Source organism: Elgaria multicarinata, chromosome 8 (genome assembly GCF_023053635.1).
Source record: "Elgaria multicarinata webbii isolate HBS135686 ecotype San Diego chromosome 8, rElgMul1.1.pri, whole genome shotgun sequence".
Taxonomy (NCBI): domain Eukaryota; kingdom Metazoa; phylum Chordata; class Lepidosauria; order Squamata; family Anguidae; genus Elgaria; species Elgaria multicarinata.
Window position 1 is genome coordinate 102,046,196 of NC_086178.1, and position 22,872 is coordinate 102,069,067.

The window sequence follows — 22,872 nt, forward strand, 5'->3', positions numbered from 1 at the left end:
TGGATTGAAAAGGTGAATATCAGCAGGTGTCATGAAGCACCTGGCAAAATTCATCACAATAGTCAAAGTTGCAGGAGCCCTGCCCTCTGACCAGATACAAAAGAAGCTTTAACTGTATGTCTGTTACAGCTGTTTTATGTTGGAAGGCCCAGACTACACATGATAGGGACAGACCTGTGTCTTCAAACACTGGTCTGTCCCAATCGTGGCTAAAGGAGGGTGTGGGGTACACCTCTGCCAAGGCAGATTTCTCCCATCTAAATTCAATTCTCATTATAGATCAGAGGTGCAGAACCTCCAATCCATAAGGCACCCAAATCCAGCCCACACAGCCTCTTGGGGTTCCTCCAGGGGGTGGCTTAGGCTCCAAGCCCCTCCCCCTGGGGGAATCATCTCAGAGGGCTTCTCCTTGCTGCAGTCTCTGATCTGAAGAGTTAACAGCATGGATGAATGGTGCAGCTTCTCCTTCGCACACCGAGATGGGGTGCGTCAAGCTGCTGAGTCCCCTTTGCTCCTCCACTGAAGAAGCAAAGGGGACTTGGCTGCTTCTCCTTCAGGTACCTTCCCTCCTTCCCCCAACGCAGGGCTTTTTACATACAAAGCGGGTGCCCTACCACTGAGCTGTGGTCCCTCCCCATAAAACAACATGAAAACAAGGTCAAACTATAATGAGACACAAAGAACAATAAAATCCATCACACACACACAATCAATAGCCAAGAAAATAACTTTGAACATCCCCTTGACAAATAAGCTTCCAAAGCCACTCAATAAAGGTGAGACTTGCAACCATTTCCATTTCTCTTACTATTGTCATATTTATAGCCACCACCCTCTAGAACGCTGTCACCTGGGGGGGGATCTACACTACTGCTTTAAAGCGCTTTATAACAGTTTTGACAACTGTTGGGGCCCAGGACACACTGCATATACAGGTTTCAAAACGTTTTCAAAGTGCTTTAAAGCACTTTAAAAGCAGTAGTGTAGATCCCCCCACCAGGTTTAACACTGATTAAAAGGTATGACTGAAAGATGGTCTTTTAAAAAAAAATCTAAGAGTCCAGCACAGAGCATGCCAACCCACATTTGGAAGGAACGTATCTTGTAGGACTTCGTTCACATGCTTGAACCGGATTCAGACTGAAGGAGGGGGGCGTTTGCAGGAGCAGTCAGGAACCATAAACCTGAGCATCTCACAAGGCACACTTCTAATTCAGGGGAGGGGCCTCTTTCATACATTTCAGTACTGAAGGGATTTCTAGTGGCATCCATGAATGTACCTATGCATACAGAAACTGCCTATACTAGTCCGGGTCAACTGTCATCTCTTTGCATTCTTCAGCTAAACAGAAGCTGCCTTTTCCTGGTAGAGGTTTCTGTGAAATGTCCTCTCCCTTTGAATGAAGTTAAATCAACCACAGCAAGCCCCATGTGGTTCTTTCAACAGCATTCACCTCAGTTGACAGGGCCTGATTTGATGTGACTGGTTCAGGAGCCCTCGGGCGGAGTGAAAATCTGAAACCAAGACATCATGAATAGATCGGAGTGAATCATACATTCCCCCCTCAAAACAAGCATACTATTTACATACTCCTTGAGCTAGGTATGTGTGCTGGGTGTATATTGCCCAAGAAAAGCCTCCGGAGGTTGTGCCAAGATAAATTACACAACCTACCAAGCATTTCCTTGGTGAGGTTCACAGATTTAGAGCTCCGCACACGCTGCCCCACTGTCTTTATCCAGGAGAATGAGGACCGTAGGTTGATGGGCTGCCTGGACCTCTGGTTTGAAGATGAAGGACCCTAAGAAGGGGGAGCAGACAAGGCTTTGAAGTTGCCCATCAATGGTTAGCACTTGGGCAGCTGACTGAGCAGGCTCACAGATCTCCTGGTCACAGTCTTCCTCACTAGGTCTATTCCCTTGATATTTGCAAGTGTAATGCAAAATGGCGTCCTCTTTTTTGGTGATGCGTTTCTTTTTGCGGAGGGGGGATGCATAAGTGGCCACCCTAACTCCCAGGTATTATACAGTGCTGAACAGACCAGTTCTACACAGATCCAAGATATGCCGCCCTGTTTCATCCTCCTGTGTCCCTCTCATATAACGTTTAGTCTCATTTGTGGCTACAAACTGCATTGCCCAAGTTCAAAATTATGTGTATGAAATTATGCATGGTGTAGAAGATATGGACAGAGAGAGATTTCTCTCTCTCTCTCTCTCTCTCTCTCTCTCTCCCCCCCCCCCCATAATACTAGAATCTGGGGTCATCCCATGAAGCTGAGTGGTGGGAGATTTAGGACAGATAAAATGAAGTACTTCTTCACAGAGCAGGTAGTTAAACTGTGAAATTCGCTACCATAAGATTTAGTAACGGCCACCAATTTGGATGGCTTTAAAAGGGGGTTAGATAAATTCCTGGAGGAGAAGGCTATTTGTGGCTAGTAGTGCTGATGGCTATGTGCTACCTCCAGTACCAGAGGTAGTAAACCTATGTACACCAGTTGCTGAGGAACATGGGTGGGAGGGTGCTGTTGCACCATGTTCTGCTTGTGGGTTCATGGTCAACAGCTGGTTGCCCTCTGTGTGAAAAGAGTTCTAAACTAGCTGGGCCCTTGGTCTGATCCAGCATGTCTCTTATGTTCCAAAGTCACAAATCCAGGCCCTGGTTTCTCTTGCAAGGCTGAAACTTCTGTGGCCAAGATCAACCTAAAATCAATGAAATATTTTTTGCCTCTGTTCATGATCATGTTTATCAAGCCAGTGGAGAAAGCTTTTTCTTGTTTGTCTCTTCCTATAAATTAATTGTGTTGCCTTGTGGGTTCTTTTATTAGCAGCAGCAGCAGATTCCACATCTGGACCAGAATTAATATTTATTTGCTAGTTTCAGGTGGCTGTTTGCTCTCTTGGCTCTTTAAAAATCCAAGTCAACAAGCAAGAGACATTAATGGGCTGTCCAATGTTGCATTAAATGGCAAGCACTACATGCCTCATTTACTAAAATACACTAGTTCAGAAATACGATCACTAGAGCCAATACCACCAAGGCTGCTAACGGAAGTTCAGATAAAGTATTGACATAAACCCTGCAGGACTGGTTTATGTCAACTCACCACCCTATCAGAAGTGGACGAGTCCAAGAAGAACCTAAAAACTATTATATGCATTGAACATACATATCTCGAAGTCATTATGCAGTTATTCATTCTACAAAAACATTTTATTTTATGGCTGGGGATAATGGGATTCATGGACCAAAACATCTGGATTGGGAAATTCTGATTTGATTATTTTATTTATTTACTTAAGCTTCTTTTTTGTATCCCACTCTTCAGCACAAGCGTCTCAGGATAGCTAACAAATCCAAAGCTTCTCCTCCACTTCTTTGATCCTTACAACAACCCTGTGAGGTAGTTTAGAGAGAGAGAGAGACAGAGAGAGGGAGGGTGAGTGATCGACCAAGATCCCATCATCCCCCAGCAAGCTTTCTATCAGCCTTCTGCAATCTGGTACCCACCAGATCTGTTCACCTACAACTCCCATCCTGTGAAGGGCACTTGACCACTACAGTTAGACTAAAAAGTGACAGCTTAAACACCTGTTGCAGTCTCTTGTGTGGCACCAAAAATGAAAGTAGGGAGATACAAACTGTGTAGATGAAGTTCTTCAAAGTTTCTTTTTTTCTTGCCCCAGCATGAAACGGACCTGTGCTTTTCATCTGTGATCTTCTCAATGGTAAATAAGAGCAGGCATCTGCAGCTCAGTGCAATGTTCTGAAGATCTTCAAATAATTCCAAAATGCCTGAACAGAAGCCCATATTGGACTTCCTGTTTTCATATCCTTATTCATAATCATCCAGAAATTGATCTGGTAAAAACAAGACCCTTTCAGGATAGGGCTGTCTACTTTACAGAACTGCCTACTTTACAGAAGACAGTTCTTTATTAGAAGAGCTTACAGAGATCAGCTGAAGAATCACAAGAAGGGAGGGAAGCTTGAAGTCCACCAAGAGTTAGCAGCTGGACTGCAGACTAAGAAGGTACACAGGTCACCAATCTTCCGGTCAGAATTCAAGATGTTGGTAATTACATTTAAAGCCCTAAATGGCTTGGGACCTTGATACTTGAGGGAGCGCCTCTCCGTATATATGTCTGCCGGAGACTTGACATCTGTTGGAGGAGCCCTCCTCCGCATCCCGCCAATGCAACCATAGGCTATGGTGGGACATGAGAGAGGGCTTTCTCTGTTGTGGCACCCCGACAGTGGAATGCCCTCCCTTTGGAGGCCCGACTGGCACCAACGCTGACTTTATTCTGGCACCAAGTAAAAACATGGCTTTTTAACAAAGCTTTTAATGGTTAAATTCACCTGGCTCGCACATTGTTTTAACTGTTTTAATGCTTTTTACTGCTTTTAAATTATATATTAGTTTTAACTTGATTCATGGTTTAATTTGTTTTTAGCTGTGTATATTTATTGTTTTATATTGCATGATTTTATCTGTACGCCCTGAGAGCCCAGTGATATAGGGTGGGATACAAATGTTTTAAATAAATAATAAATAAAATATTTTTATTTAAAATTATACTTATTATCTCTGAATTTGCATTGTACACATAAATTAGCATATGCAAATATAATGCAAATTGGTGTCCTCTTTTTTGTCACTGCGTAAGTGTCTACGGCCAGCAAATCCTGAAATGCTACCTCCAAATACCTCCCCAAAGCTCAGTCCTTGCTGACTGAACCTGACTTACAAATAGTAATTACGAGGGTCCCTTCAGTGGATCTCAAAACTCCTAACAAGACACAAGGGAGGAGGTGCTCTCTTAGATTTATTGGGCCTAAGCCATTTAGAGTCTTCTATCTAATCCTTGATTTGTGCTCAAAGGAGGATATGGAGCCTGTGCACAACTGAACACCAGGATATCATTGTATTCCTGGAGGTCTGAGACCAAAAAGAACAGGGCTTTGACTTGTTATACCTAGGTTGGCTACTTAACGAGAGGAATTGTGTTAGCCAAAAAAGAGGTCAAAGGGTGATTTGCATAAAATGTACATAGGTGCAAACTTTGAAATTATTACAACTGTATCGCATGGTAGTCCTACTTAGAGTAGACCCATTGAAATGAATGGTACTTGTGCTAGACTACCATTGAGTACAGTTCTATAATTTAAATGGAAATCCAATTATATCTTTCCAAAGCAGGGAAGACTATGTGCAGGTGGTCCGTGCACCTGCTGCCCACATGGTGACCATTCATGGGCAATTCAAGGCTTTCACTCTCTGTTCTTCCATTAAAAATGAAATCCATAGGAAAGGTAAATAAATGAGAAAACAATCTATTGTGTCCCTTCTACTAAGAACGCTTAGGCTCAGATATCAATTCTGCCTCTCACACAATTGCCTTTTTGTTGCCCAGTTGTTCGTTGTTATGCTAGTTGTTATTTTCCCATTCAGACATGATTTAGAAGTGATGAGAATGAATGCCATTGATGTGGAAAGAAAACGCTAGCTGAGGCACACCCTCTATCTGGGAGGGTCAAGAATACAACGTTTCGATGCATGCCTTTGGTGCTCATAATACTAAGCCATCTGGGAGCTCCACCTATTGAAAATATGTGCCAGGTGAGCCCTGGGGAGGGGCCCTGGTACAGTATAAAAGCACCAAAAAGCTAAAGACCCTGCCACAGAATGTTTCAGAAGCGGCTTTTATCTCCATTTATTTAAGAACTGAAGCTGTTGGAAGCAACCATGTCTGGGAAGGGCATTCCAGGGTTTACGCAACAAGCACAAGGGACGGTGCAGGATGCTGGTAAGAAATGCATAAGTTGCTTTTTCTTTTAGTTTCAGTTTGAAAGCCCACTGAAGTTTCTCAGGTTTCATAGATACATTCAGCAGAACCAAGTTTTTCCCAGGCCTGTACCAGTCGAGGCTGCAGAGGGTGACATTGTAAATTGGAATGTACCCTCACAAAAAAAAAACCTGCATGTCATGACCAGGCTAGTCTGGACACCACAACACCGTGAATAAGGTTTTTATATTCAGGAAGGTTTTTCTGTTTTATAATATGTGAGAGAATACTGAAGTTTGTGATTTCCTCCATTGTAGTCTGAAGTAGAATGGTCCAGGAAGAGCATAGCCACTTGACTTTATGTATTTATTTACTGCATTTCTATACCGTCGAAGCTCTCTGGGCTGTTCACAAAAATTAAAACCATAAAGTACAACTTAAGTATAAAACTTAAACCACAATATAAAAATTCATCCAGAATAAAACCGAGCAGCAAAGCAGAGATTTAAAATACAGATTCAAAACAGCAGGTTAAAAGACTAGGATGGTAAAATGTTTAAATAATGGGAAACACATCCTGCAGCGAATATTTATCTCTGGCGCCATGTCAGTTTTTGGGGTCTTAGGGGGCCCATATCTTTGGACTTATGGGAAGAGGAGGCAGGTGGCATCATATTGTGTAGATTTTGATTGCTCAATCTACTGACCTAAAATAAAATGTTATCCACAGGGGAGGGTGCCATGAGCTGAACTGCCTCAGGCAGCAAAATATCTTGGGCGGGCCCTATTTCGGATGCCCAAACTATGTGGCATGGCAGGGAGCAGAAAGAGGCATTGCCGTAACTTGTTCAGATGCTGTGGTGAGATTTTTTTTCCACACCTAAGTTAAACAACAGCCTTTTGTGCTCACCCCATTGCTTGTGAAGTCACTGTCCCCCCCTCCAACACCCCCCACTTCATTTTTAAAAAACATACCCACCCATTCCAATCCATGTCCTTAAATGCCACTAATCTGCCAGGTCACAAACACTCACTCAAGTACTGTGATAAGGAAGATCTTGTTTTTTGTATGATCAGCACACGCTCAAAGAACATCTTGTTGATGTCTGCTGACTCTGCTGACAGTGTGGCTGATACGTTGCCCTTTTGTAAAAGAAAGAAAGAAAATGATTTCTCTGTGTACTTTAGAGAAGCACACATCCCACCTTCCTGACCGTGCATGACCCACCATCAGCTGTGAACGGGAGGCCACTTACGCCTCGCCATAAAAGAAGACAAGAGAGGACACCAATTTGCATATGCTAATTTATATGCACAAGGCAAATGTAGAGATAATTATAATTCAAATAAAAATGCCATACAGCTCATCATAGAGAGGAACATTGACTGGGTGGCCTGTGTACCTGCTCAGTCTGTGGTGCAGGCAGGATAGGTGGCCTGATAGCCAACTTTGAAGCTCCTTGGAGCTCTCCCTCCTTATGGTTCTTCAACTAGCCCATCAAACAGAGCGGAGGTGGAGAACCTGTAACCCTCCAGGTTTTGTTGGACTTCAACTCCCATCAGCCCCATCCATCATAGCCAATTGTTCAGGGATGATGGGATTTGGAGGGCCAATAGAGGATGCTTTCATACAAAGGACTATCCTCTGACAACTCTTCAAATAAAGAACTGTCCTCTGTAAAGCTGGACACCTGTTCACCCTGAATGATGGCATGCCAGGGATTTAATAAGCCTCCTGGCTTTTCGGCCTAGATGCAAGGGACTGCAAAACTAGGTTTGTTCTCCTGCTGACGTCATCATTTGCTATCCTTCTGACTTCCCGCATACCCTGAGACTAACAAATCTTGTTTTTACTGATTGTAGCAAACAGCCTGGGAAAGGCCACACAGCAAGCGGTGAACCAAGCTGCAGATGCGGGTCAGAAAGGTAAGAGAGAAGCAAGACTATGGGCATGTCCCCGCCAGAGGCTTGCGAAGTGAACCCGTCCTGCTCTCTGAATTCAGGCACAATCGCAAAGCATTAAAAGCCAAATGACCTGACCGGGGCTTGCCCAACCTGACACCTTCCAGATGTGTTAGACTACAAACCTCATCATCCCCAGGAGCTTTGGGAGAGGGCAGGTTGACAGCAGGGAAAGAGAGAGTTGTCCTTCTGTTGTGCCTCTTATCATCCCGAGAAAGCAGGTGATGCATTTGTTACTGCACAAACAGAAATGTCTCGAAATAAAATGTGCAGTCATTTAAAACATAGCCTGCATATATTTATACCAGTGATTCCCCTGAACTGTGCACTGAGGCGTGCGTTTTAGAGGAGAGGCTCTACAGCAGTGATCCCTCCTTCCCCATTCTCCGCAATACGCATGGTGTGGAGAATGTGGTTAGGGAGACATTTTTCTCCCTCTCTCAAAATACTAGAACCCGGGGTCATCCCATGAAGCTCATTGGTGGGAGATCCAGGACAAATGAAAGGAAGGACTTCTTCGCACAGCGCAGAGTTAAATTATGGAACTCACTACCACAAGATGTAGTGGTGGCCACCAATCTGAATGACTTTAAAAGGGGGTTGGATAAATTCCTGGAGGCGAAGGCTATCAATGGCTACCAGCCCTGATGGTTGTGTGCTATCTCCAGTATTCGAAGCAGTAAGCCTGTGTGCACCAGTTGCTGGGGAACATGGGTTGGAAGGTGCTGTTGCACCATGTCCTGCTTGTTCATCCCTGGCCGATGGCTGGTTGGCCACTGTGTGAACAGAGTGCTGGACTAGATGGACCCTTGGTCTGATCCAGCATCAGGGCACTTCTTATGTTCTTATGTTCTTAATATCAAGCGAGGGAGTACAGAGGAATTGCAGAAGCATGATCAATGCCCAGAAACACAGTTCCATCCCTGAACAGTCGACTGGGGAAACGGCAGGGGAAGATGCCGTGGCTATTCAGTTGTTCTAAGCTGCAGTGGTTCGGGACGTGGGGATGATGGATCATAATCTTCTTTACCTTTTACAGCTGTGGATCAGGTCTGCAAGATGGCTCAAGATGGCGTTGACAAAGCAACTGGGCAAGCAGCCAATACCATGTGTGACCTGGAGAAAAAAATTGGACTTAAGAAATGACGACCGTAGTGATATTTAAGTAGGGAAGGAACGTCAGGCATTGCTAGATTTTCAGTTCTATCCTAATAGCTCTCTTTGCAGAAAACAGGGATGACGTTCATTCCCCCCTAACGCCATTTGGTGAATTTGCATTCCACAAAGAAAAGAAAAGAAAAGATTTGGATGACAGAATTGTACATTACCAAACTGCTTAGTTTTAAGGCATCAGCAGCTGTGACTGAAGGCCCTTGCAGAAGCCACCCTTGCCGGGTTCGCATAAATGAGTCATGGTGACTGGCCTGGCCTGGCTTGAAAAGTCCAAAAGGTGCCCTGCACACACCGTAACCCACCATGGTTTAAATAAGACACAGTGGGCTGTGGTGATCGTGCAAATCCAGTCAGTGTCATACTAAAAGGATCAACCAATAGAGGGACCACAGCCATTTCCAAAATTCACCATCAATGAGGATGAGGATGAGGATGAAAAGAGAAAAAAAATATACACCACTGGCTATCGAAGTTAAAGAACTATGGCAACAGAAAAGGTCACACTTATTCCGTTAGTCACATCAGTCACGAGCATCACATCAAAAAACTATACAGAAAACCTTCAGAAACTGGGCCTATCAAAATACATCCACACCAACATCCAGAAAGCAGTCATATTTAAAACATGTTCAATAGTGAGGAAATTCCTGAGTCAGTAAAAGACAGCATGACTTGGCAAAGCCTGTCACGTCCATCTAGAAAAGCAGCCACAAGTGAGAAAAGAGATGATGATAATAATAATAATAATAATAATAATAATAATAATAATAATAATAATAATAATTGTTGTTGTTAGATTTCTTAGACCCCTTTCTCGAAACAAAGTCTCAAGGCATCTTACAAGGAGATGCACAATTTAACAGTCATAATTTAAAGCAGCTAAAACAATTATCCTCTAAAATATCCACCCACCCACCCACACTAATTAAGTCAGTTTTTGAGATCTGAAGCTCAACATCTAAGGTCCTCCTCCAAGGGAAGCTCGGAGGATGGCAACAAGGTAGAGGGCCTTCTCAGTGGTGCCCCCCCCAATTATGAAATGATCTCCCCGATGAGGCTCGCCTGGCACCAACATTGTTATCTTTTCGGCGCCAGGTCAAGACTTTTCTCTTTTCCCAGGCAGTTAACAACATAAGCTGAGTTCGTTTGCCCTTACTTGACCCCAGAATAGTTGTTTTAAAAGGATATTGTTCTTTTTATGTTCTTGATGGTTTTAAATTTTGTATACTTGTTTTTAATGTTCACTGTTTTTAACTTCTGTAATTCACCCAGAGAGCTTTGGCTATGGGCCGGTATATAAATGTAATAAAATAAATAATTAAATACTCTGCATTGCTGGCCGCACTGTTTGAGTGCAAATTGTGCTCATTATTCAATCCCAAGCATTAGAGGGGTTGTGTTGTAGTTTGAACAGATAGTTGTGTTGAATGGAACTGTCTGGTGATTTATTTTTAAAATTCTGTTAGTGCAGGTGGCATGCAGTCCCAGCACGACCATTTCAAAATGACAGAGTTGGTTGAGAAGTGTGCGGGATGGCCATGCAACACGGCACTGTTCGCTCTCTTCCAGCCAAATAGGATCCGCTGCAATGGATAAGCCACAGCAATCTGCAAAGTGCATCACGGTTACGGCAGAAATAGGCTGCGATGTCTTTAGTTTGCATGTCTTTCCTTTTGTTGATTTGAATATACTACCAAATAAAAGATGCATGGCACTCAGTTACTATCCTGCATTTTTCACAAGAGTTGGCAATAGCTTGTAAGCAAAGTATCAATGGTGCTACTATGAATGAACAACTGTCTGGACCGCCCTACCTAGCCTCCACTCCAGTATTTTAACCTCTTTCGAAACAGTGGAAGTGGTGAAGAAAGGAGGCTAGAGTGGCTCAGACACAAGGTAGAGGCACGCTGAGAACGAGTGTCATATGAAAGCTGAGAGCATGAGCTAGAAAATCCGCCTGAGTTAAATCCATTTCAGCCATGAGTTTAACAAATGGCCTTAGGGGTAAACTAAGCGTGATTCAGGACAGCAGTGATCATATATCTACTTCTAGCTATCTATGGAACTGACAGAGGTTTTTCCCATCCCCTACCAACCAACATTCAATCGGAGATGTGAGGAATTAAACTTGGGATATTCTGCATGTAATGCATGTGCTTATGCCAATTCTATGACTCACAAACCTCTCCACCTTCTTCTTCTTCTTCTTCTTCTTCTTCTTCTTCCTCTTCCTCCTCCAAGCAGATCCAGGGAGCTGCTAATTGGATTAGAGAAATCGCACTGGAGGCAGGGGGAATTAGCCTTACCCCTTTTCCCAATTGAATCCCTCCCTGAGCTGCTATTTGCCACCCCCACCCCTGCCGGGCAAAACACAGAGATGCAAATAGGAACTTCCTGGAGCAATTAAGATTAGGGAAACAGTCTCCCCTCTCCCAGCACTGCAGTCCTGGTCCAGTTTAGAGGAGGGAGCATAGTAGCAGAAAACATGGGGGGAGTCAATCACACATCACTTGTTTGGCCTTCACTGGGGTGCGAAAGCTGCACCAGGGCTGTACCACTTCACAGTGTAAACCGGGGCTCATACTGTTGATTGTTCTTCCATAAAACAAACAAAACAACACACTGTATGTGTAGAAAAATAGGACAGGCTGGAACCCTTTTCAATGACATAGGGGCCAGGATCTACACTAAGCAGGATATGACACTTTGAAGACGTTTTGAAAACTCTAAATGAGGTGTGTCCTGGGCCCCAACAGTTGTCACTACTGTTCTAAACTATTTTAAAGCAATAGTGTAGATCCTGCCTGTGTAGAGGGTTTTTTGTTTTTTGTATGGACTTTTCAGTCATTTTAGGCCAAAGATGAGAAAAGAGATATTAAGGAAGAGAGAAAGGTGGTTCAGAGCGCAATCTTATGTATGTTTAGACAGAAAAAGGTCCTACGATTTCCAGCATCCTGGGCGTTTTAAGTCTTTTTTTCTGTCTAAACATGCATAAATTTGCACCCTCAATGAGCTTCATCCCACGTACCTGCTTCCCTTGGATTATCCCCATAGCGCTAAGTTTTCACAGTTGTTGTTTTTGCTACTGGGCAACAGCGATCCTTTGCATACCAGGAAGTGAGTTTAAGGGGGGAAATGTAAAAAAAAAACATTAAAAAATCAACGGATGACCCAATTCAATTCAAATTTGGTATGCTTAAAGCTCTCCCTAATATCTATTATTGTGCCAATTTTTGGTGTCCTTACCTTTAAAGCTTACGCAGATGTAAGCATTTCTTTTAAAATCCTGCTCCTGTGCCCCAGCAGCAGCTCGGAAGATATGCTCAAAAAGTAGGGGCTAAATACAGTGAATCTTTTTGCTTTATTGCACAATTAAGGCAGGATGCATGGGAGTACTTCACAATCAAAGCAGATTATAAGGTGGAAAACTTCTGAGTCCTTTGCATGCAATTCACAGTGATTGCACAGTATAATGCTGGTGTGATAAAGCTCAATGTCTCTGTCCGGTGAAGGAATTCTAGGCATATGGAACTGAGAGGGCAGAGTTACCCAGAAGAGCAGGAGATATTTGGGGCAGCTTTGGCTATTAATAGTCACAAATGTAAAGGCCATGGACATGGGAAATAAGGGCAGAAAAATGGTGTGAGGTTGGGCAGAGCTGTAAAGCCAAGGACACAGCGTCTGCATGGGATGTGTAAGGACCCAAGTGGAATGATTTGAGGAAGGTTCTGAATGACATGGAGATTTCTCAGTGGGGCTTTGGTTAGAAGTAAAAGGACTGAGGTGTGAAGACCAGAGAGAGACATATGCACCAAAATAGAAAATTCTATGAGTAAAATTTGAGATATTTGGGGACAGGGTTTTATCTGTTTAATTTCTAGCCCACCTTTCCACTGAAAAAATAAAATAAATGGTGCTCAGGGCAGATTTATATATATTAAAAAAAATGCGTAGCACAAATGGCCCTGCTTAGACTGGATGAAAAAACACTGACTGTGTGCTATATGTAGGAGGCATAAGGATATTTCTCCCCTTCCTGCCCCTCCATATCATATACTTCTCTTCATAGCCAACAACTGATGGAAACAGATTTGTGGTGGTGAAATGCCCAGTGTAGAGCGGCCATGAGTCTTACTTTGCAGAAGACAATCGTCTGTTTGAAGGCTCTGTCTGTTTGAAGAACTATTCTGTCTGTCCAAGTCTGGTTTAAAGATAAAGATCCCTAAGTAGGGAGAGAGCAGAGGCCTTGAACAGTTAGACTATTCAAGCAGGCTGAAAACGCACACAGGCTACCTGGAAATGTCCTGTATTTCCATTTAAATGAAATATTTTGAAATTTGCAACCCTACTTGTAAATTAGCCAATGTAAATTTTATGCAGATCTGTGTCCTCTTTTATTCTGTTTCTTTTCCTCTTTGGGGGGTTTGCGTAAGGGCCACCCTAGCCCAGCATGTGTGGTGTAGTGGCTAAAGTGTTGGACTGGGTGTCGGGAGATCCGGGTTATATGGAACCCTGGAAACCCACTAGGTGACTTTGGGCCAGTCACAGACTCTCAGCCCAACCCACCTCACAGGGTTGTTGTTGTGAGGATAAAGTGGAGAGAAGGTGGAGGATTATGTATGTTGCCTTGGGTTTCTTGGAGGAAAAAAGGCGGGATAGAAATGCAATAATAAATAAATAAATGTTTCATGAACAAGAGTAAACCAAGATAAAACGCCACTGACAAGAGTTTTCACATCAATGCCCCATCTCAAACACAATCAGAAACGTGTGCTATTTTATTATTTATTTGTTTGTTCCATTTGCCAGCTAGTCAATAATAATTCTCTGGGTGTCATACAAAATACACGGATTAAAAGTAAATATTCCAATAAAAGAATCAATAACGCAGCCAGTAACAGTATTAAAAAACAAAATAATCATTTGTTGCAGTTTCTCCTTTCGGCCACAGTGTGGAGTAGAAGTTTAAGAATATATCATTCTAGGTTAGCAGAGCAAACAGCACAACCACCTAGTATTTCAAATAGACCGTTATCGATTTTGCTCTATGCGGACGATGCGGTGCTGTTGCCATTGACCAAATCAGGTTTGAGGAGATTGCTGAGGGCCTTGAAGGGTTACTGTGAAAGTGAACTACTGCAGATCAATTATGACAAAACAAAGGTTGTAGTTTTTTCCAGAAGACGACTAAAATATAAATGGCAACTAAATGAACACTAAATCGAACAGGTGGTTTTGTATAAATATCTAGGAATAATATTTCATTCATCAGGAACGTGGAGGGTTCAGTCTAAAACTGCCATCGCCGATGTGCAGAGGAGCATTAAGGCACTCCTCTCCTTTTTCTACAATAAAGGTGGGCAGCATATTCCCTCTGTTCTCCAAGTCTTTGCTGCTAAGGTTTTAGCTCAAATGCTGTATGGCTCAGAGATTTGTGTCTATGAAAACTTGGCCCCTCTGGAAGCTGTACAAACTAAATTTCTGAGGGCAATACTTGCGGTCCCGTCCTGCCTTCAAAATACAATTGTAAGGCTGGAGGCAGGCCAGATCTCACTAGAGGCCCGTATATGGATACGTAAGTTTCATCTCTGGTTAAAATTACTGTTTGTCCCTGTGGGTTTAGCTCCGCTTACTCTAACGGACACTTTCAATTCAAGGTGGAAAGATACTTTGAATAGGAAGTTGCAATCCCTAGGCTACTCCATGACTGTGGTCCTGAACCTGGGATACGAGAAAGCAAAAATGGATATTGCTCAAAGGATTCAAGACATCGATCTACAAGATCAACTGAGTCGAGCTAGCCTAAACTTGGGGTTCAGGGGAAATAGTGGTCCTCCAGCACTTGCCATGTACCTGATAAACTTGACCGTTCCGAGGCTCAGAAGAGCTTTTACGTTAGCCAGGTTTAATGTTTTACCTTCAGCATTGCTGGAGGGCAGATTTTAAAAAATCCCTTACAGTGAACGGCAATGTCCATGTGGGTCGGGGGATGTTGGGACAATAGTCCATGTTTTACTTTACTGCCACCTGTATAAAGACCTCAGAGTTTCCTTAATAACACCACTCACAAAAAAATTCCCAGGCAGAATGGACAAATTTTGTTTAGATTACCTTCTGTCAGGCATGAATGCCCAAGTTACTGTGAAAGTGGCCAGAATTTGTGCGAAACATTAATAACATATGCACGTTTTTACATCTGTAACGTAATGTAATGTGTTAAATTGTATGGTGTTTGATTGGAGTGCTGGTTGTTATACCGTAATAAACTTATTCATTCTAGGTTTTGCTGCGTTTCCCTTCTGTAACATGAAAAGAAGCCGTGCATGTCGAGGATAGAGATAAAGGTTGCAGTTCTGTGCACTCGTAGGCACATAGGCCAATTAAACATACATGGTTCTGCATTGCATTATGCACCAGGCAAAGGGATTGTTGGCCAATGTCATAACCACAGTTGCTCTCCCTTATAGATACGTCCTTTATTTAATGTTATACCTGAATGGCAGCAGATGCTGATTCCTACCATACTAGTCCTGAAGGTTTCAACTAGACACAAGTATTGTTATTAGTTAATATGTGAGAAGACTCTGAACATGGTGATATGCTACTGAATTACATGCTGCACCCTAGCAATTCTCATGTTCACAATCGGAACTGAAGAATGCACCCATATGCTCAGAGCTGTAAGAAAGTGGAGATGCTCGTATTTTGAGAGCACATGTTGCATGTGTCAGTGTACTCCTCTCTGTCTCTCAAACTACAAAGACTAGAGTTCCTTGTAGAACATATTTCAAGCCCTATACAGGAGTTCAGGCTCTGTGCGTTCAGTTAAACGTGCATCTGATGGTATGTCTGAAAAAATGCATAAGCAAATGTGCTCATGAACTTGTGTACAGCAAGGGTGGAAATTGCTACCCACCCAGCAGAGGCTGGTGGCTCTGATGCCACCACTTCTCCCACCATTCAAGAGAAATCTCCCAAATCTCTCTCCTCCCTCCCTCTCTCTGCCCTAGATATGCTAGATTTGAAATACTGCTTTTTCTGTTCTAATGGCATTGCTTCTGATTGGCTCCAAGAAACTTCACAAGATCTTACAAAGTCTGGACATACCATTCAGATATGAGGAGATATGTTTGCATAAATATCTTCGAGCATGATCTACCATTTCACCTCACCTTTTTCCTTTTTTGCAGCCTGGGCCAAGCACCACTAAAGTGTACCCCAGCCTGTTTTATGTATTAATTAATTACATATATGTGCCACCTTTTTTCCTCCAAGGAACCCAAGTTCGCATACCTAATCCTCCTCTCCATTTTTATCCTCACAACAGTAACCCTATGAGGAAGGCTGGGGGCTGAGAGTCTGTGACGGGCCCAAACTCACCCAGTGAGCTTCCATGGCCAAGTGGGGACTAGAACCTGGATCTCCCAACTCCCAGTCCAGCACTCCAGCCACTACAGCACAATGGCTCCCTGTTGGGCTCCGATAGTGTTTTCTGCCCAAAGTAGATGTCAATGACTGGGATTTCCTAGGCTGAATCTACCCCACAACCCCGTCCACAATGGCCCAAGAGAAAAGAAGGGCATGGATGAGCAGCACGTGCAACCACAAAACTTGGCAGTAGGCCACTGCAAGGCCCAAACAGTGTTGGTCGACTGCCATCTACTTCCTTGTCAAAATAACTCTCTAGCAAAACTCCATCTCAAGTGCTCAGGCTTCATTTCAGTTTGTCCCAACTATCTTTCTGCTTTAGACCAGTTTCTGCCTGCATTCCCCAGTGTCTTTAAAAGAATGTGCAGAATGCAGCTCCCCACCCCAAATCTTAGAAACAAGAGAGATTACTTGTTGTTTTGATTCTTCAGGACAGTTTCTGGAAGGGTGACTACCAGGGAACCCCATTAACATTGATTCCTGCATTGAGCAGGGGGTTGGACTTGATGGCCTTGTAGGCCCCTTCCAACTCTATGATTTTTTGATTCTATGAAAGCATGCAGAGGGGGCACCAGGTGGTGAAAGGCTGTTCTAGCCAGAAGGATCAAATTCTGGATTCTATTCCTTGCCTCATTATTATTATTATTATTATTATTATTATTATTATTATTATTATTATTATTATTATTGCACCATCAGTATACATGGTGCCGTACAGAATAACTTTGCTAAGGTGCTTTTACCCTCTGGGGCTTGTTCAGGGAGATACAGACAGGATCTTCACTACTGCTTTATAATGGTTTATAACAGCATTGACAACTGTTGGGGCCCATGACGCATTCCATACACCGGTTTCAAACCACTTTCAACGTGTTATACCCTGCTTGGTGTAGATCTGGCCGCGGAGTTCCATCACACCAGCATTTTATCGCACTCTTCGTCATGCCGGGTTTGTGGCTTTGCAATGCGGTACTCACATGACGTTGTCACTGTCCTGCAGTCACCCCGCCTCTTCCCCTCCCTTGTGCTTGCTGATGAAAGAGGCGGGTGGGATGGTTCTCCTCCTCCAGCACACTGTGTCCAATGAACTGGGCCGGTTGAAGGGGCTTTGCTGCTCCAGCCCCACCCTCCTTGCCTACTTGCTTGCAGAAATGGCGCCCAGCCGAGTTAAAATTTGAATCGGTAACATGCTAGACAACAAAGCCAGAGCAAGGTAAGGGGAAGAGGTTCCCACGTCCATCAACCGACAAGAACCAGTGAAGTGGAGGGGGAAGGAGAAGGGATGGGGTGGGGTGGGGTGGGGCGGGCGCAATAACTGGAGAGCAAACAAGTGAAAAGAGAGTCCCCGGTATAGCTACAATCGTGAAGAGACCAGCACTTGCTGCATTGAAGAAACAGAGGTCAAAATTGCAGGTGCATACCGGGTGGGGGGGGGGGGAAAGTAGGTGTGATGGAGCTCACAATCTGTCCAAACAGGTAGGTTTGATTGATAGAATTCCCTCCCAGAACCATTCTTTGCTAGCCATCCATGTCCACCTATGGATGAAGAGTCTAGCGCCAAGCTTCCCTTCTGGGTCTGATGGCAGCTTCATGGATGGGGATAATTTTCATCAGATAGATGAGGGAGTATTAACCTCCAGCCTATTCACCGTGATTATGATCATGTTCACTCGTTGCCTCAGTGTATGTGTTTGTGTGTATTCAATTATCAAAAAACCTGCCAATTTAAAAGACCATAGTAAAAGCTATATGTCATATCGATTGAACCTCCACAAAGCCAGGAAATTGGAAGCTAGCAAACGTTCCCCGTGATCAGTCATGTTGTGCAATGTCGCAAATTGTGCTTGCATACAACTTACCTTCCATGCACCCCACACTTTTCTTGGGTCTTTCAGGCCCAAATCTAGATGGGGAGGATGAAGTGCCTGGGACCAGCAAAGATGGCTCACATTGCCTTGGTCCTGTCTTACCTTATGAAGCATATATGAGCCTTAGTGAATTGCTAAGAGGAATCTCCCAGTGAGTTGACATATGCATTTACGGGGGGGGGGGGGGGGCGGAAAGGAGGAGGCATTGAGCAAGGCCCTTCCTTCCCACCACTTCAGCACCTTTTTTTAAAAAAAGAAGAAATGGCATTCCACCAACTACAATAAAATGGCAATAGGTCACCATTAATGTTTAAAGTGAGTAGCTTATAATTTCTTCAGAAACAGTGCTCAAATAACGTCACCAGTCAGTTTTTCAACATTCGTTTTGACTGAGCAAGGTTCCCCCTGCCCCGTTGTTGTTGTTTTACTCTTTAAACTGCTCTTTCTCCCACAAACTTTCACCAATCCTCCTGATATTTTTAGGTTATGTAAAACCAACACTTCTTTCTGGTGTGTGCAAATTTCAGAAATATTGGTGAAACCCTTCTGATTTTATAGTGGTTAAAATGACCCACGCACCCCCATTACTGTTTTATATTGTAGAATGTGTGTTTTCCTCATAGCCTTAATAAAGGACATGCTGTCATGTGCCCTTTATTAACAAAAGACATGCTATTGTGTGCCCTTTAATATATTTAAAGAGCACATTTAATTGCTTACACACAGCTCATATCATGTGTATCTTGGCCCTGAGCAATTGGAACAAGGAGTCCAGATTCTGGCAAACTAAAACTACCGCAAAACATGGAAGCAAGTCTTTTGGAGTTGGCTTGCAAACATTACAGGGCCTCACATCCCACTTCCACATGACATCACCTTAACCCATACTAATTTCCACCTGTGGGGGTGGTGGCCATCTCTACAGCTCCCTTTCCTCTGATTTCTCAGAATCAATCCTGCCCAGTCCTTGTCAGCTTTCGGGTAGGAGAGGCTATGGCAGCTGATGTGCATCGTTCATTATAGTGGCAAGCACACCAAGATCAGAGAAGCCATCCAAGCCAAAATTCTTTTTAATGTCTAACATCACAAACCAAATCTGGCAAGAATGCCTAATTTTCCAGTGACACTGCAGTGCTGTTAAAACTGGTTCTTGCCGCATAGGGTGACCATATGAAAAGGAAGACCGGGCTCCTGTATCTTTAACAGTTGCATAGAAAATGAAATTTCAGCAGACGTCATTTGTATATATGGAGAACCTGGTGAAATTCCATCTTCATCACAACAGTTAAAGCTGCAGGAGCCATACTAGAGTGACCAGTTTTAAAACAGGGCAGGGCACCTGCAGCTTTAACTATTGTGATGAAGACGGAATTTCACCAGGTTCCCTATATATAAAAATGACACCTGCTGAAATTCCCTTTTCAATACAACTGTTAAAGATACAGGAGCCCTGTCCTCCTTTTCATATGGTCACCCTATTCTTGCCTGCTCACCATTTTTATCTGTTGCTGCTGTCTCCATCTTTCCTCCTTCTCAAGATGCAAGTGTTCAATGAATGCACCACTGACTTCACACACCCAGGGTTAGGGTGGCTATGTGTCCTACATTACAGATAGGAAAGGAAAGGAACCTCTCGTGCAAGCACTGAGTCATTACTGATTCTTGGAGGGACGCCAGCTTTTGCTGATGTTTTCTTGGCAGGCCTTATAGTGGGGTGGTTTGCCGTTGCCTTCCCCAGCCATTATTACCTTTCCCCCAGCTAACTGGGTACACATTTTACCAACCTCCGGAGGATGGAAGGCTGAGTTGACCTGAGCTGGCTGCCTGAAACCAGCTTCCACTGGGATCGAACTCAGGCAGTGGGGAGAGTTTCGGCTGCAGAAACTGCTGCTTTACTGCTCTGCACCACACGAGGCTCTACATTACAGATAACGGTCCTCTATTTGCAGGGCTATCAGAGGACTGTCCTTTGTTTGAAGATATCCTCTGTTGGGAGGGCTGTCCAATCCAAGTCCAGGTTAAAGATAAAGAAAAACAAGAAGGGAAAGCCCATCATCAGCCAACAACTGGACAGCAGGTTAAATAAGCAGGCACCTGGTCACAACCTTCCCTGCTATGGCAAAATGTAGTATATTTCTATTTAAATTGCAAAATAGCATTTATACATATAAGTTACTGTATACAAATGTTATGCAAATCAGTCACCCCCTTCTTGGTGATGTGTGGCTGGCCATCCTATCATCTCATACCTGAAGCCTGGTACCCACTTTCATGTGTATGTGTATGTGTTTCCTTCTTTTACTTTAAATGCATGTTTTGCTCTGCCAGGCTGCAGATTGGGCCACTTTTAACCACTCTCTGCAGGCATGAAAGTAGCTGTACAGTTGTTTACTTTCAGATCTCAGAACTGTCATCAGATTGGCCTAACACTGAGGCTTCCGATTTCATGACGTAAACTCAATAAACATGGGTCACGATGGCAACTTGCTGGGAGACGGCTGATTACATTCATTCCAGATGTTTTCAGAACAATAGTATCCTATGGTCTGCAGTGTACACTTTTTAAAAACATGCTATCTCAAGCAGAAGAAAACTAGAACTGCAACAAATCCCCGTTTCAAAATTTACCAGCAATCCTACAAACACAATTACTGGGGAGTAAGCCCAGTTGAACTCAATGGGATATACTTCTGAGTAGACATGGCCAGGATTGTGCTGTCAATGTAGGTGGAATTTTTAAAATGTGGCATTCAACAAATATTCCCCCTTCCTCATTTCATTTCGAAAGCATGTATTTCACCCCAGAGCAACTTAGTGGTAACTGGAAGGATTCCACCTTAGAAATTAAGCAATTGAAAAGAGAAAGAGGCCCTCCTGCCCTGCAAACTGCTATGACTCTGAAAGGATTGATCTGTTGTCTAAGAGAATGGCATGTTGTCTGTCTGGCTAGTACACGTTCCTCACATAATTTAAAAGTGTACTTTGGACACTCACCTATCTGGAAAGTGAGCGCCACTAAAAACAATGAGGGAACTGCATGCAAAGAGCAAAATACCCCCCTTTCTATGGGTGTTCAGAGAATTGTTAGGTGTCCTTGTTATGTTCTTGAGTTTTCTGGCCTTCTCCTAATACAGCCTTCCTCAACCTGGGGCGCTCCAGATGTGTTGGACTACAACTCCCAGAATGCCCCAGCCAGCAGTCCAACACATCTGGAGCACCCCAGGTTGAGGAAGGCTGTCCTAATACAAAAGATTCCACTGAAGATGTGATTAAAACGTCGGACATTTCCAGAAATATGAAGTGTCATTAGGACTCACCTATAGCTCTAATGTGAAGCATAAGGCCTGCTGGAGGCTGCCTTCACGACGCTAGTTGGCACCACTACACTGCCAAACCCCGTGGCAAATAATCCCCACTGGATGACACAGTGCAAGCTTTCCAGTGGCCATCAGGCTCGCTGGGCCCGCCCTTTCCCCCTCCCTCAGCTTCTGTTGGCCAATGAGAGGTCGCCTTCCACCCAGGAACACCCGCCCCCCCGGGCAGCACCAAAGCATGGACAGATGGCAGAAGAGCCGTGTTGACCTCGCTCGGGTAAGTCCCCGACTTTTCAGCTGCGGATCTTCGACTCTTTGCCCCGGAGTGACTTTGAATTGGCAGCTGCATCATTTAACCGATGCAGCATGGAGGACAAAGTCAATCTATAGACAGCCCCCTGGAGTTTATTTTTGCCATGTATGTCTGCATCTCGCCACTCTTTTTCCTTCTCTGTCTCTCCCCCTCCATTTTTCTTTTTTTACCCTCCTTCTCCTTTTTTAAAAAAATGAAACAAAAAGGGATTGTTTACATTTGAAAATGAAAGAAAGAAAGAAAGAAAGAAAGAAAGAAAGAAAGAAAGAAAGGAAACAAAACTGGTGTTTCTGGAATAATCCATTTTAAAGAGAGGTACATTAAACAATATGGGCAGGTTCACAGAAACATGGAGACGAAACAAGCCACAATAGCTCACTTTCCATCCCCACATGTGCCGTTTATGAGCGGCTTCTCTGAACACGGGTTGTTTTGACATCCGAACCCAGCGAGTGTGAGCAACTGGGGTGGTTTGCAAACCATCCTGAAACCCTAGAACAAGCCATGTGCTTCTGGGTGGTTCATAAACTAGTCCAGCCAGTCAACCTTACCAAGTCTGGACATCACCACAACCGTGCCTGGCAAAGGTAATTATGCTACTTAGGTGGGTTGCAACTGACATGTATAGGTAGGGGAAATAAGCTACTGTGGCTAATTTTCCTTCTGTGATCATGAGAACCCAGCCTAGGGCTTCTAGGTTGAAACCATCTCCTTGGTTTAATACACAAATCAGGCAACCCAGGATATTCCATTGTTTCAGGAATGGGCACTACCACAGTTGTGGGGGGTATATGCACTCTATTCTCAGATCATATGCCACCAATACTCCAAGCTACATACCACTGACTTCTGGAGGAAATATCAATCCATTGCCAATCTCCCAGAGAATACTATCCAAGCTACCATAGATATGGTGGTCCTTTTCACTAACATCCCCCAGATAGTCCTACATCCCCCAACATCCCTGCTATCATTCCAGACAGGGCTACCCCCCATATCTAGCTACCAAACCTGGCTACTT

General features: G+C 43.7%; 2 protein-coding genes across 2 annotated transcripts in view; both read left to right on the forward strand.

The window, feature by feature from the left end:
- LOC134402276 (adipogenesis regulatory factor-like) overlaps nucleotides 1–22,872 on the forward strand; it is a 33,529-nt gene that overhangs the window by 1,440 nt on the left and 9,217 nt on the right. The window lies entirely within an intron of this gene.
- LOC134402275 (adipogenesis regulatory factor-like) lies at nucleotides 5,754–8,901 on the forward strand. The gene is made up of 3 exons (XM_063131643.1): nucleotides 5,754–5,814; nucleotides 7,657–7,719; nucleotides 8,795–8,901. Exons 1-3 carry the CDS (start codon nucleotides 5,754–5,756, stop codon nucleotides 8,899–8,901), a joined length of 231 nt encoding a protein of 76 aa, XP_062987713.1.

What these genes read in the sequence shown, in the direction of transcription:
- LOC134402275 (XM_063131643.1), top strand. Translation starts at nt 5,754, where the DNA reads ATGTCTGGGAAGGGCATTCCAGGGTTTACGCAACAAGCACAAGGGACG. An exon ending in AGGGACGGTGCAGGATGCTG is followed by an intron (nt 5,815 to 7,656) that starts GTAAGAAATGCA and finishes TACTGATTGTAG; the next exon opens with CAAACAGCCTGGGAAAGGCC. An exon ending in TGCAGATGCGGGTCAGAAAG is followed by an intron (nt 7,720 to 8,794) that starts GTAAGAGAGAAG and finishes TACCTTTTACAG; the next exon opens with CTGTGGATCAGGTCTGCAAG.